The sequence below is a fragment of the Carlito syrichta genome, unplaced genomic scaffold, assembly GCF_000164805.1.
Source record: "Carlito syrichta isolate Samal-C Ts95f unplaced genomic scaffold, Tarsius_syrichta-2.0.1 Scaffold313381, whole genome shotgun sequence".
Lineage (NCBI taxonomy): Eukaryota > Metazoa > Chordata > Mammalia > Primates > Tarsiidae > Carlito > Carlito syrichta.
Genome location: NW_007257477.1, coordinates 1,387,706 through 1,401,618, shown reverse-complemented (window position 1 = coordinate 1,401,618; position 13,913 = coordinate 1,387,706). Strand labels below are relative to the sequence as shown.

At 54.3% G+C, this 13,913-nt stretch overlaps 1 protein-coding gene across 1 annotated transcript in view; it reads right to left on the bottom strand.

The window, feature by feature from the left end:
- The window catches only part of DNAH17 (dynein axonemal heavy chain 17), a 157,525-nt gene that overhangs the window by 29,838 nt on the left and 113,774 nt on the right, over nt 1–13,913 (bottom strand). The window contains exons 56-65 of the mRNA XM_008070392.1: nt 11,639–11,875; nt 10,607–10,771; nt 9,313–9,408; nt 8,945–9,162; nt 7,434–7,641; nt 6,998–7,113; nt 4,973–5,165; nt 4,407–4,642; nt 3,513–3,635; nt 890–1,094 (exon numbers count right to left, since the gene is read on the bottom strand). Of these exons, the coding sequence (XP_008068583.1) occupies nt 890–1,094; nt 3,513–3,635; nt 4,407–4,642; nt 4,973–5,165; nt 6,998–7,113; nt 7,434–7,641; nt 8,945–9,162; nt 9,313–9,408; nt 10,607–10,771; nt 11,639–11,875 (1,797 nt within the window). The remainder of the gene's footprint in view (nt 1–889; nt 1,095–3,512; nt 3,636–4,406; nt 4,643–4,972; nt 5,166–6,997; nt 7,114–7,433; nt 7,642–8,944; nt 9,163–9,312; nt 9,409–10,606; nt 10,772–11,638; nt 11,876–13,913) is intronic.

The window sequence follows — 13,913 nt, the reverse complement described above, 5'->3', positions numbered from 1 at the left end:
AACTTGGTGAGACCTCATCTCTACAATAAATAAAAAAATTAGCCGGGCATGGTAGTGCATGCCTGTAGTTCCAGCTACTTGGAAGGCTGAGGCGGAAGGATCGCCGGAGCCCAGCAGGTCGAGGCTGTGGTGGCCGGGAGCGGCCACTGCACTCCAGTCTGGGCGACAGAGTGAGACTCCAACTCAAAAAAAAAAGAAGCAGGGTCTCGCTATGTTGCCTAGGTTGGTCTCAAACTCTTGGGCTCAAGCAATCCTCCTCCCTCGGCCTCCCAAAGTGCTGGGATTACAGGCATGAGCCTCCACGCCTGGCCCCCAACTTCCTTATTTGAGTGAAGAGATTGTTTGATTTTTTTTCTTCTTTTTTTGAGTTGGAGTCTCACTCCATCACCCAGGCTAGAGTGCAGTGGCTGCTCACGGCCACCCTAGCCTCGACCTGCTGGGCTCTGGAGATCCTTCCGCCTCAGCCTTCCAAGTAGCCGGAACGACAGGCGCGTGCTACCGCGCCCAGCTAATTTTTTATTTTATTTTATTTACTGTAGAGACAAGGTCTCGCCAAGTCACCCAGGCTGATCTTGAATCCACGGGCTCAGGCAGTCCACTCGGCTCTGCCTTCCAAAATGCTGGCATGACAGGCTGGGCCACCGAGCCCAGCCGCGGTCGTTTGCTTTAGAATTAACTTTGGGAGCTGGATGAGGAGACGGCTGGGGAAAAAGAATGACCCATTCTGTGGCATGAGAAGATACAACTCAGTGGGACAAGCCAAGGGACTCCCAGAAGCAGTGAGACACACTGGGCTGGTGACCTGGGTCCTCCCCCCCACCCCGTGATCCAGCTCCCTCTGTACTTCAGCCCCCTACCTCCCATGTGACCTGACATCGGAGCCCATTACCTTCAGCTGTTCTAGATCTGGGCGCTCTTTGGCCACCACAGCGGCCAAGAGCTGGTCCTCGAGTCCGTCCCTGGTGACCAGGAAGTTGATCAGGGTGCACTGAGCCTGCATCTCCGGCTTGTAGTGTGGGTTGAAGTACTTGGTGTGCAGGATCAGGCGGAACTTGGGGTGATACTCCACCTCCTTGTCGCCGATCTTGATGTACCTGGCGGTCAGGGGAGGAAGGGGTTAGGGGGGCTCCCAGTGGCCGAGGGACAGTAACACAAGCACAGACCACCTTTCACCCCAGCCTGGGGGCCAACTCCAGGCCCGGCTGCCGCCTTCAACCTTCCTTCTGGTCACTGGAAGAGCACCATCATGTTCCTTGTCTCTTTCTCCTCTCTGGCCCTTCTAGAAGACACATCTGTCCTTCCCTGTGGGTGATTGGGTCTTACCTTCACAGCAGTGCTGACCCACCTCTGGCTGCACCTTGTGCCCGCCTGGGAGCCTTGACAGAAACATTCGTTGGGCCTCACCCAGACCCTGTTCACAATACCAGTCCTTTCTGGAAGTGCCCCAGCCTGAAACCACAGGTCTGCTAATCCACTGTGGGGTCGTTTCTCTCTGGTTCCTGGCTCTGCTCACTCCTCTTTCTGTTCGAGCTCACTTTTGGGGCACCCTGTCTTCACCCCTTGGGTCTCAGCACTCAGGTCAGGCCCTTCTCAGAGTCTAGGACATCAGTCATTTGGGTTGGCCACTTCTGTTTTGGGTTTCTGCATTTAAAGGGGGCTCCTCCCAGGAGTTTGAGGCCAGCCTGGGCAGCCTGTGGGATTTCATCTCTAAAAAAAAAAAAAAAAAATTAGGCAGGTGTGGTGGTGCACGTCTGTAGTCCCAGCTCCTCGGAAGGCTGAAGAGGAAGGACGGCCTGAGCCCAGGAGGTTGAGGCTGTTGTGAGCCATGATCATGCCACTGCACTCCAGCCTGGACAACACTCAAAAAGGGAGTGGGTGGGGGCCTCCTGTCAGCTCTGGCATCTATGTTTTAAAAGTTGATTTGCATTTTTTTTTTTGAGTTGGAGTCTCACTCTGTCGCCCAGACTGAAGTGCAGTGACATGCTCCCGGCCACCGCAGCTTCCACCTGCTGGGCTCCGGCGATCCTTCCGCCTCAGCCTTCCAAGTAGCTGGAACTACAGGCACGCGCTACCACGCCCGGCTAATTTTTGATTTATTGTAGAGATGAGGTCTCGCCAAGTTGCCCATGCCGGTCTCGAACCCCCGGGCTCAGGCAATCCACTCACCTCAGCCTCCCAAAGACGCGGGATTACAGGCTGAGCCACCGAGCCCGGCCTGCATTTTTTTTTTAGACAGGGTTTCACTCTATTGCCCAGGCTGGAGTGCAGTGGCATGATCACTGCAGCCTCCAGACCTCCAGCCTCTATTTTTTGTAGAGAAGAGGTCTTGCTTTGCTGCTCAGGCTGGTCTCAAACTCCTGGTCTCGAGCAGTCCTCCTGCCTTGGCCTCCCAAAGTGCTGGGATTCTAGGTATGAGCCACCACGCCCAGCCAATTTAATTTTTAAAAAATCTTATAAAAGTAATACAAGCTCAATGCATCAGCTGATGATTGGATTGGACAAAATGTGGCACAGCCATACAATTGAATATTATTTTGCCATAAAAGGAATGAAGTATTGACATATGCTACCACATGCATGAACCTCAAAAATATGCTAAGAAGAGCCAGACACCAAAAAGACACATCTTGCACAATTCTATTTATGTAGATCGTCCAGAATAGTCAACTCCATGGAGACAGAAAGCAGATTAGTGGTTGCTTAGTGCTCTGGAGGGCGGGGGAGTGACGGGGGATTGCTTAATGGATATGGAGTTTACTTTTGGGGTGGTGAATTGTTGTGGGACTAGACAGAGCTGGGGTTTGCACAACAGTGTGAGAGTGCTAACTACCACAGGACTGTACGCTTTCGTATGGTTAATGTTATGTTATGTGGATTTCACCTGAATTTTAGAAAGATAATGCAGTCAGGATTTGCAGAATGCATAAGAAGAGAAAGAAGAAAAACGTTACCATTAAGGATCACGACCTGCAGGTAATCACTCAAATGTTGGTGTGGCCGGGTGCGGTGGCTCACACCTATAATCTCAGCACTTTGGGAGGCCAAGGCGAGAGGACGGGTTGCACCTAGGAGTTCAAGACCCGCCTGTGCAACAAAGTGAGACCTTATCTCTGAAAAAAAGCCAAGAATTAGCTGGGCAAGGCAGCACATGCCTGTAGTCCCAGCGACCTGGGAGGCTGAGGCAGAAGGATCACCTGAACCCAGGAGGTGGAGGCTGTGGCGAGCCATGATCGTGCCACTGCACTCCAGCCTGGGCGGCAGAGTGAGACCCCAACTCGTAAAACAACAACAACAAAAAGTGGGTGTGGTTATTCCTACCGGGGACGTGGCCCCACTCTGCGGTCTCTCCTTCGGGAGCTGGGGTTCCTGCCCACAGTCAGCCTTTGTCAAAGCCGCTGCTGCTTACCAGGGAAGCAGAGGCGACTCTGCATTTTTCCCACAAGCACATGTCAAGGCCTCGCCACCGGGGAGGTTTGCCTGGACCAAGCCATGGAGGTGGGAACTACACTTACCTTCCCTTTTTAATCGTGTTCCTGCCCAGTAAAGGATCCAGCACAGGGTCTACAGTTTCGCCGATGTTCTCAATGAGCAAGGTGTCCCCTTCCGAAATGGCCTGTTCGATGATGTCCAGGTAGCTGAGGGCACAGCACAGAAGAGCAGTTGCATGCCCTGAGGGACAGCCCTCACCCTCTGGGCAGGGTGGCACCAAGAGATAGGTGCCCCAGGAGCCCACACCCCGCTGCTCCCAAAGCTTGTTCTTTCCTGAGAGGAGGTGAAGGGCTTCTTTGTTCTTTTTTTTTCCGAGTTAGGGTCTCTCTCGGTCACCCAGGCTGGAGTGCAGTGGCACTATCATGGCTCGCTGCAGCTCCAGTCTCCTGAGCTCAGGTGATCCTTCCACCTCAGCCTCCCTAGTAGCTGGGATTACAGGCATGCACCACCACGCCTGACAATTTTTTTTTTTTTTCCGAGAGTCAGAGTCTCACTCTGTCACCCAGGGGAGTGCAGTCGCATGCTCATGGCCACCGCAGCCTCGACCTGCTGGGCTCCGGCGATCCTTCCGCCTCAGTCTTCCAAGTAGCTGGAACTACAGGCACGTGCCATCACGCCTGGCTCATTTTTTGATTTGTCGTAGAGACAAGGTCCCACCAAGTTGTCCAGGCTGGTCTCCAACCCCTGGGCTCAGGCAATCCTCTCGCCTCAGCCTCCCAAAGTGCTGGGGTGACAGGCTTGTGCCGCTGCGCCCGGCCTAGGGCCGAATATTTAAACCTGTAGGCTAGTACTTGGATGTGAAGACCCATCCCTCCCTTTAATAAATCTGAATTGCCAGAGGTGTGTCTCTGTGCACAGGGGACCCAGCCAACCCGCGCCGCCTCCAGAGCCCCCACACTTCTGCCACCCTCACGCACTTCTTCTGTCCCAGGCGGATGGCTTTCAGTTCGCTCCCGTATTTGTTTTTGATCCACTTGATTCCCTGAAGCTGAGCGTCCACAATCAGGGGCCAGCGCTCCGTGCTGCACAGGATGGTGGCATTCTCCGTGGACATGCGGTCGCTGGGGAGCCCCTGGTTGTTCCACGTGGCCACGTCCGCATCATCCGTCAGCAGGCTCAAGGGATCCAGGCCTTTCGTGATCGGGATGGGGACCTGCCGAGGGAAGGCACTTGTTCTTAGAAGAAGGGGTGATGGTGACTCAGTGGAAAATAGCTCTCCAGATCAAGCGGTGGTTCTGGGGTTAGATGTCGGGCCAACCCGGTGATAGAGGAGAAGACAGCTTGTTGCATCACTCTGGACGGAGCAGCTTTGTAACTCGGCGAGAAATGATGTCAACTTCAGCAGCACCGGGCCACACGCTAAGGCGGGAACAGGCCGGAGCCTCAGCACGGAGGACAAGGTGCCACGTGGCCGGGTCTGTCCTGCTGGGATCTCCCCAGATTTCCTGAGTGATGAGGAGACTGTACTTACTATACTTCTTACCTTTAAGTTATCTACGTAAGGGATCCAGAACTTCTCCATTAGTTCATTCCGGTATTTCTTGGTGAAGTAGCCCACATAGGAGACAAAGGCAGAGATGAGCAGGACGTCCCCACACAGCGTGACCCCTTGGCTTCTGAAGTTCCCCACTGATTCCGCCCAGCGAACGTTCTCTGATGCCAGTCCTCCCACCAGCCTGGAGAAAATGAGATGCGTTTGCGTAAGTGAGAGGCCTGAACCGGACACAGAAGCTTCTGTGACTCTTCAGAGTTTCAACCCTGTCCGTGGCTCAACGATGAAAATGCTTTTAGGGAGTTTGGGGGGAATAACAGTTTAGAGGAAACACCAATAATGCTTTTCAGCAGTGCCTGGGAATGCTGCGTTTCTTCTCTCCAAGTCATCTAGGTTGATACCCATCTACACAGACATTATTTGATCATTTCTCTCCCATGTGGAAGATGCGGCCGGATATCACTGGCACATGCTTGACCAACAGATGGTGGAGCCTGGGTGGGGACCATGGACAGTGTGGCATCCCGAGGGTACCTGGTCCTGCAAGGAGTGGGGACTTCAGGATTCTCAGGCCGCCAGCTTGGGGACCAGTCTCTGACCCTAAATGCTACACCCAAGGTCTGAAAGCTCTGACATGTTGAGGCCCACTGAGGTCTGTGTGTGGCACCATCTGACCAGCCCTTACTTCCCAGTGACTTAGAGTGCACTCTGATTTTATTTTTTTTGAGTTGGAATCTCACTCTGTCACCCAGATTGGAGTGCAGTGGCCGCTCCCGGCCACCACAGCCTCGACCTGCTGGGCTCTGGCGATCCTTCTGCCTCAGCCTTCCAAGTAGCTGGAACTACAGGCGTGCACTATCACGCCCGGCTAATTTGTTGATTTATTGTAGAGATGAGGTCTCGCCAAGTTGCCCAGGCGGGTCTCGAATCCGCGGGCTCAGGCAATCCACTCACCTCAGCCTCCCAAAGCGCAGGATTGCAGGCTGAGCCACCGAGCCCGGCTGCACTGATTTTATTGGCAGGTGAGGTCAAATCCCTCAGACCCGCGGCACCAGCCTGGGAGCCGGTCTCATGCAGCCTGGGCCTCTCCCGGGCTCTCCTGTCATACTGACAACTGGCCAAACAATGGCTACAGCTCGCTGCGGGGAGAAAACCTCCCAACGCTCTGCTGAGGTGTTCAGTGCTCTCTTGTGAGACAGGAGAGGGAAGTTCTGAGGCTGTGCTGTGCAGCATGGCGTCCACGAGCCCCGTGGCTCCTGACCCCACAAACATGGCCAGTCTGTACTAAGATGTGCTCTGGGTATAAGATACCCAGGGACAGGGGGCTCAGGATGAAAATGAGCACGTGGATAATCTCATGATAATTTTCATATTAATTACATGTTGAAATGATAATATTTTGGATATCTGGGGTTAAATAAAATGTATAGATCAGGTTCAATGACTCAGGCTTGTAATCCAGCACTTTGGGAGGCCTAGGTGGGAGGATCACTTGAGGCCAGGTGTTCGAGAACAGCCTGGGCAACATAGCGAGCCCTCCATCTCCATCTTTACAAAAAAAAAAAAAAAAAAAAAAAAAAGGGTGAGGGTGGGGCACGAGGATGATCACTTGAGTCCAGGAGTTCAAGGCTGCAGTGAGCTATGATCAGGTCAGCCTGGGTGACATAGCAAGACCCTGACTCTTAAAAAAAAAAAAAAAAAAAAAAAAAAAAAAATATATATATATATATATATATATATATATATATATAAATACACACACACACACACACACACACACACGTATCTCCCAGACAGATCTGGGGTTATTCAGAATCTCTCACTGCAATAGGTCGTGCTTTATGGGAGGTCACTGAATGCACAGAAGGCCACGGTTTATCCCAATGACTCTGAACTCAAGAAGTGAAGGCTGCAACATGGCTGCTTCCGCCTGGGTTCCTGCCACTTCCTTCGAAGGCCATCTTGTGAGCTTGTCCCTTTCAGGGGGTCTAAGAGACAGGAGGGGTGAACCGCTACCTGTTAGCCAGCGAGATCACCCTGTTCGTGGCATCGGCCTCTTCCTGGCACTTGATTTTCTCAGCTGTTGCTTTTTCAAACGCTGATGTGAGGTTGCTCAGATTGGCATTGAGTTCCTGCAAAACCACATCGGACAGGAAGGCCCTGAATAGCTTTGCGAGGTGCTCCCGGCGGGGGCCAGATCCTAGGAGGGTTGAGCATGAAGCAGGCTCCCCACGCAGGCTGAGAGTGCTCCAGTCACGGAGGCCCAGGACGCTGAGAGCCCCGCCCCCCCGCATGATCTGATCTGGCCCCTACCTCTGCCTGCAGCCTCTCGGGTTGCTGAATAATTCACGGTGGCGGGGCGTGCCAATCCATTTTACACAGAGGTATTGACCGGCAGCGTGAGCGAGGGGCTTGGGCGTTTTTGCAGGGACGGGAGTGAGGCAGCACTTACGGCAATCTTGTTTTTGATCCGGGACAGCTTCTCTTGTGCCTCTGCCAGCTCTGCATTAGCTTCCTCCAGGGCATGCCTCTTGGGGGCCACATCGCAGTAGACCTCGTAGAAGCGGACGATGTTGATGCACCAGGAGCACAGGCCTGCGGCCGCGGTGGACTTGGAGCGGATGAACTCGGGGTCAAACGTTGGATTGCCTTGGTAGGGCCTGGCGAGGGGACACCAGATGAACAGAGTCGTCTCCCTGTCCTGCGCTGGGGAGAGGGGCCCAGGGAGGCGGCGTGTCTTACCTGAGGTGGCACAGCTCTGGAGGGGCAGCACTGGGATTCACACAGAGCCAGGCTGGCCCCGGAAGCTGCCCCCAGCCATGTCACTGTGCTGCTCCCACTGCTGCCCCAGGGTGCTGTGGCCCAGTTTTCCGAGACGGGCATGGGCAGACCACAGATATAAGGTTAGAGGGATGAGACTTATAGGGGGATGACATCACAGGAGTTACACTTTGGGGGGACGTTATGGGGGCCAGGAAAAATGCCTGTAGGTGCAGTTTAAACCCTCTGGAAGCCAGTATTTTATTCTATTCTATTTTATTTTTTTGAACTGGAGTCTCACTCCATCACCCAGGCTGGAGTGCAGTGGCACACTCACGGCCACCACAGCCTCGATCTGCTGGGTTTAGGTGATCTTTCTGCCTCAGCCTTTCAAGTAGCTGGAACCACAGGCATGTGCCACCATACTCAGCTAATTTTTTGATTTATTGTAGAGATGAGGTCTCGCCAAGTTGCCTGGGCTGGTCTCAAACCCATGAGCTCAGGCAATCCTCTCAGCTCGGCCTCCTAAAGAGCTGGGATTATAGGTGCGAGCCACCGTGCCCAGTGGAAACCAGTATTTTAAAGACTGATGACAACTCTGCCAGCCCTATGGGGGCGGTCCTTCCAGATGTTAGACCTCTGCAGTCAGGCCAGTGAAAAAAAGCAAAGAGGTGTGACAGAGCCTCAAGCAAGCTAACACTCACTGTGTGTGCTCCTGTGTGCCCAATGTGTGGATATACGCATCTGTATACATGCACGGGTGCACATGCATGTGCGTTTTGTATGCATGCATGTGCGTGTTCATATGTATGTGTGTGTGTGTGTGTGTGGGGTCAGCTGCTCTCTCAGAAACAGACCTCAGTGGGGCCCGGCTGGCCTTCCTCATGGACCTGTGGCTGAGGGTTTCCTGCTGCCGGGCAGTCAGCTGTGTCAGCTGTGTGCTTCAGCCCCAGGTGCCGTATGGGGACGGGGCTGCCTGGATTTTGAGCCACAGGCCCCAGGTGGCCTGGGGTCATGTGTCACTTCAGCACCCTGGCCCACTCAGGTGCAGCCAGATTCGCCCAGAAGATGGCCCACTGTCTGGGGTTCCGCCTTGCCCCACTCAGCCCGAGACCCCAGCCCCTCCCGGGCAGGCACATGTCTAGGGTGGCTTGATGTGATGAACTGAAAGGAACTCCATGCCTGAGGCCCAGCCTGACTCACTTGAATGCCTTCAAGCAGGCCTCGGGAATGTGCTCCTTGTCGAATTTCTTCAGGGAGTCCAGGAAGGTGTCCACTTTGCCCATCATGATCTTCGCAGCCTTCCAGCTCTTGTCCTTGGGGATCTTGCCCCCAGGTGCGGTCAGAATCATGACGGCGGCGGTGACGTTGACCACAGCATCCGGGGGGGACCCGAACGACTTCAGCTCTGTCAGGTTGTTCTGCAAACGATGGACAGGATGGGTCTGGCAGGGGTCTGACCTGTGTCTCAGTGGTGTCATGAACGTATCACTACCTATACTGCTGGCAAAAGCTGTTTCCTCTCCATTCAGGCCAAGGGTCCCCCCCTTTTTTTCCTCTTCCTCCTTTACCTTATTCAGAGTGTCCAGAGCTTCCTGCGCAGCCAGGAGGGCTGGTTCTGCTTTGGCCAGGTCTGTTTCACAAGCCTTTTGCTTCTCAGTGACATTCTGGAAGGAAAGCAGACAGGAGAAATCAATGCAGGCCTGTCCATCTTTGTGTGTGTGTGTGTGTGTGTGTGTGTGTGTGTGTGTGTGTGTGTAGAGGGCAGTGGCGAGGGGGTAAGGAGGGGCCAGGAGGCGAGCCCACCTCTCCACCCTCACCCCAGGCCCGAGTGGGTCTAAGCTCCAAAAGATGCCGCATCCCTGGCTGCCAGTGCATTGGCTGCACTGGCTACACTGGCTGACTTTGCTCCTTTTGCTGACATCCCTTTGCATGCATTTGACTACCATCTGGAGCTTCCCTTTCTCTCCCCACCTCCTGGCCCTACCCTTCAACTCTCAGGTCAGAGTCGTGACTATGGAATGAGAATTCTTCCTTCTATTGGCCAGAGCTTCCAAGATTGGAAGGGAAATCCAGAGACCACCCAGGCCACCCTGACTTTGAGGTCTTCTAGTCTCTGGGAGTTGTGTCATCCCTCCAGAATGGAACATTCCGGGAGACAGAGCTCATCCTCTCTATGAGAAAGGAGGACTGTCTCCATTCATGTAAGCATTTGTTCATTCTCTTAGGAGATCGGGAGTGATTACTGCAACTCTCTTCATTTAAACAAACACATAGATGAAAGGCTGATGACACAAAGGGCTTGTGGGGAGGAATGATGAGAAATCACACCAGCAATGCTGGACCTTCAGGTGGATGAAGGCATTCTACTGGGCAGTGGTTTCCATTTCACCACCCACCCAAAGCAGCCGGGAGCCCACCCAGGCCAGTGATGCCCTCAGAGCAGCCAGTCTGGGGACTGGGCTCCAGGGGTGTCTTCTCAACCCTTTACGTGCTCACGGATCACCGGCACCTTGTTGACACACAGGCCCCTTTCAACAGAGTAGGGCCAGGGTCTGAGAACCTGCCTTTCTTATAAGTTTCCGGAGACGCCGCCAGTGAGGAGCTCTCTGACCTGAGTTGAAGGGCAGGGCCAGGAGGCGGGGAGAGGAAGAGAGGCTTCTAACAGAAGCTCCTCAAGCAAGGACCCTGCACCTGGAGAGATGCTCTCCTTCGGGGGTCCTGATGAAAGTTTGGGAACCTCACACTTGCCCGCAGGTCTCTGCCTTCCCTGTGCCTGTAGGTGGCACCTGATCACGTGAGGAGCCCAGCCGGCACACAGCACGCAGCAGCCCTCCTGAGCTCACGCTGGACGCCCGCGCCTACCTTGTTGATGACCTCGACCTTGGCTTCCTCTCCATCAGCAATGGCCTTCTCTTTACTGACTTTCTCAGTCTCTATGCCGACCACCTGGATCAGCTTATCAGCGCTCTCGTTCTTCTGCTTGAGCTCAGCCTCCTGAATCGCCAGCTTGGCTTTCAAATCGTCCACCTGGGAAAGGAGAGACCAAGAACCAGGTAGACCTGGGTCGCGGCCACCACGTGCTGCCCTGCACTGGGTGGTATGATGGGTCTTGGCCCCAGGCCAGGCAGAAGGCCAGGCGGTCAGCACCTTGACTCCCACGGACTTGTTTCAAAGAGCCTGTTCAATATCTCCAAAGTATGTATTGAGCACCAAGTATGTACACAGAATCACAGGTATGAGGCATATCCCTGGGGCTCGAAGGAGTTGGCAAGGTAACCAGATTAAAAAAATGCCAACAGAGCTACCATGTTGGGCCAGGGAGACCAGGGACGCTCTGGGCTGGTGGGAAAGTGACAGGGAAAACTTGAGGGCAGGGGTCCAAAAGTCTCCCCCCGCCCCCCCCCCAGAAGTAAGCGGGAGGCCCCAGCTTGTTCACAGCTCGGGCACAGAGAAGGTGGCTGCTTACTGGGCTCCCTCAGAGGCGCCAACAGGGGACAATGAAGTCAGAGGCGCCGGGACTGCATTATGGAGGATATTTAAAGCAGGCAGCATGCTTAGAAATCAATACGGTGTGAAGGAGAGGGCAGAGGAGGCTTTTGAGCCCAGCTCCACGAGCAAATGGCGCTTGTGCATGGATACAGTTTCACTGGCTGCGTCAGACTTGATAACCAATCTCGCTGGACATCGAGTGGGCGCCATCGTCTGTGTAGACACCCTCTGTGAGGTCAACGTCAGAGAGGGTGTCAAGTCTGCTTTCTACGTTAGAACGATGTGTATCCTGGCTCTGGTCCAGGAGGCGACGCTTCTCGAAGGCAGGAGTCCTACCCGTCCTGCTTCAGGCGGTGCCCAGCCCCGCGGATGACCGTCCCCTGTGAGGCCCCGGGGGGCGCCTACCTGAGACGCTGTGCTCTGCAGCTTCATCAAGCCGTTTTCCAGCCTCTCGATCTTGGCAACCAGCTCCATCCTCTTCTTGGCCAGCAGGTTCTGGTAGAGCTTGATCTGCTCCAGAAAGGTCTTGGGAGTGGTGTAGTTGTAGCGCCTCTCGGTAGCCAGGTACACCTTGGACATCTCGTTGACGGTGGTGTGCACGTAGGACATGAAGAGGCTGATGGAGCCCTTGACTTCTTCCGGCTACAGAGACGAGACGATTATCCCTGGGGCCCTGCCGGGGGTCCTGGCCTCCGTCTCAGAGGGGCCCAGGGGAAGGGGAGGCTTCTGCTGGCCACAGGTGATCAGCAGGGTGGGGCTTCCCAGGCCCACCCGGGACCCCGGACAAGGTGTCCTGATGCCTCTCCCAACCTCAGCAGCTTCAACTGTCAAAAGAGGCTGGTTAGCCGGGCTCGGTGGCTCAGCCTGTAATCCCGCGCCTTTGGGAGGCTGAGGTGAGTGGATTGCCTGAGCCTGCGGGTTCGAGACCCGCCTGGGCAGCGAGACCTCATCTCTACAATAAATCAAAAAATCAGCCGGGTGTGGTAGCGCACGCCTGTAATTCCGGCTACTCGGAAGGCTGAGGCGGAAGGATCGCAGGAGCCCAGCAGGTTGAGGCTGCGGTGGCCGGGAGTGGCCACTGTACTCCAGTCTGGGCGACAGAGTGAGACTCCAACTCAAAAAAAAAAAAAAAAAAGGCTGGCGAGTCCGGGCTTGATGGCTCAGCCGGTAATCCCAGCACTTTGGGAGGCTGAGGTGAGTGGATTGCCTGACCTCGTGGGTTCGAGACCAGTCCGGGCAACTTGGCGAGATCTCGTCTCTATAATAAATAAAAAAAAGTAGCCGGGCGCGGTAGCGTGTGCCTGTAGTTCTGGCTATTTGGAAGGCTGAGGCAGAAGGATGGCTGGAGCCCAGTAAGTCGATGCGGGGGTGACCACGAGCATGCATGCCACTGCACTCCAACCTGGATGACGGAGTGAGACTCCACCTCAAGAAAAACAAAAAGGCTGGCGGCTAGGTTCAGTGGCACATGCTTGTAATCCCAGCACTCTGAGAGACTGGGGCAGGAAAATTGTTTGAACCCAGAAGTTCAAGATCATTCTGGAAAGCATAGCAGGACTTCGTCTCTACAAAAAAATTAAAAAATTAGCCAGACATGGTGGCATGCACCTGTAGTCCCAACTACTCAGGAGGCTGAGGTGGAAGGATCACCTCAGGCCAGGAGATTGAGGCTGCAGTGAGCCATGATTATGCCACTGCATGCCCGTCTGGACAACCACGTGAGACCCTGACTCTACAACAGCAACAATACAGGAAGCTTGTGAGAGCAACCCTTCCTGGGCTGGCGTGGGCATCAGACCACAGAAGGACTTGGCTCAGTGCCTGGGACACAGCAGAGCTTGTCATCTTTATTTCTCTTGGACACACACATGCACACCCTTGTGTACCTGGGAAAGCTCAGGGATGTGAATATGTTTTCATACCCCGGGTACTTCAGCAAATATCTATTGTGCATTTCCTATGTTGGGTCCTGAGACTTAGCACCTCTTATTCCTGGCCCCTGGGCCTATGCAGCTGCCTGAAGACAGGCACTGGGGGCTTTACCCTAGAAGCTGTTCAAGCAATATTAATTCTAATTCAGGATAATTTGAAAATTAATGAATTCATCTAACACACACTTCCGCATGTACACAGCAGCCCTCGCTGGTGCTCGCGGTGGGGCCGTTCTCTGCTCCTAGGAAGCCCCGGCCTTAGGAACTAGAACGCCAAAGCTCTGCTCCCAGGGATGCTTCTGAACTGCAGAGATGTAGGTGAACACATTCTAAAGACCAGCAGAGACGGGCGCAGTAGCTCATGCCTGTAATCCCAGCACTTTGGGAGGGGGAGGTGAGAGGATTGCCTGAGCCCATGGGTTCGAGACAAGCCTGGGCAACATGGCGAGACTTCATCTATACGGTAAATAAAGAAATTAGTTGAGTGTGGTGGCGCACACCCATGGTCCCTGCTACTTGGAAGGCTGAGGTCCCTGCTACTTGGAAGGCTTGGTGAGCCCAGCAGGTCGAGGCTGCAGTGGCCCTGAGCGTGCCACTGCACTCCAACCTGGGCAACAGGGTGTGACTCCGACTCAAAAATAAAAAATAAAGATGAGCAGGTTCTTTTTCCATCTGTAAAAACTAGGGGAAGCCGGGCTCGGTGGCTCAGCCTGTAATCCCGCGCCTTTGGGAGGCTGAAGTGAGTGGAT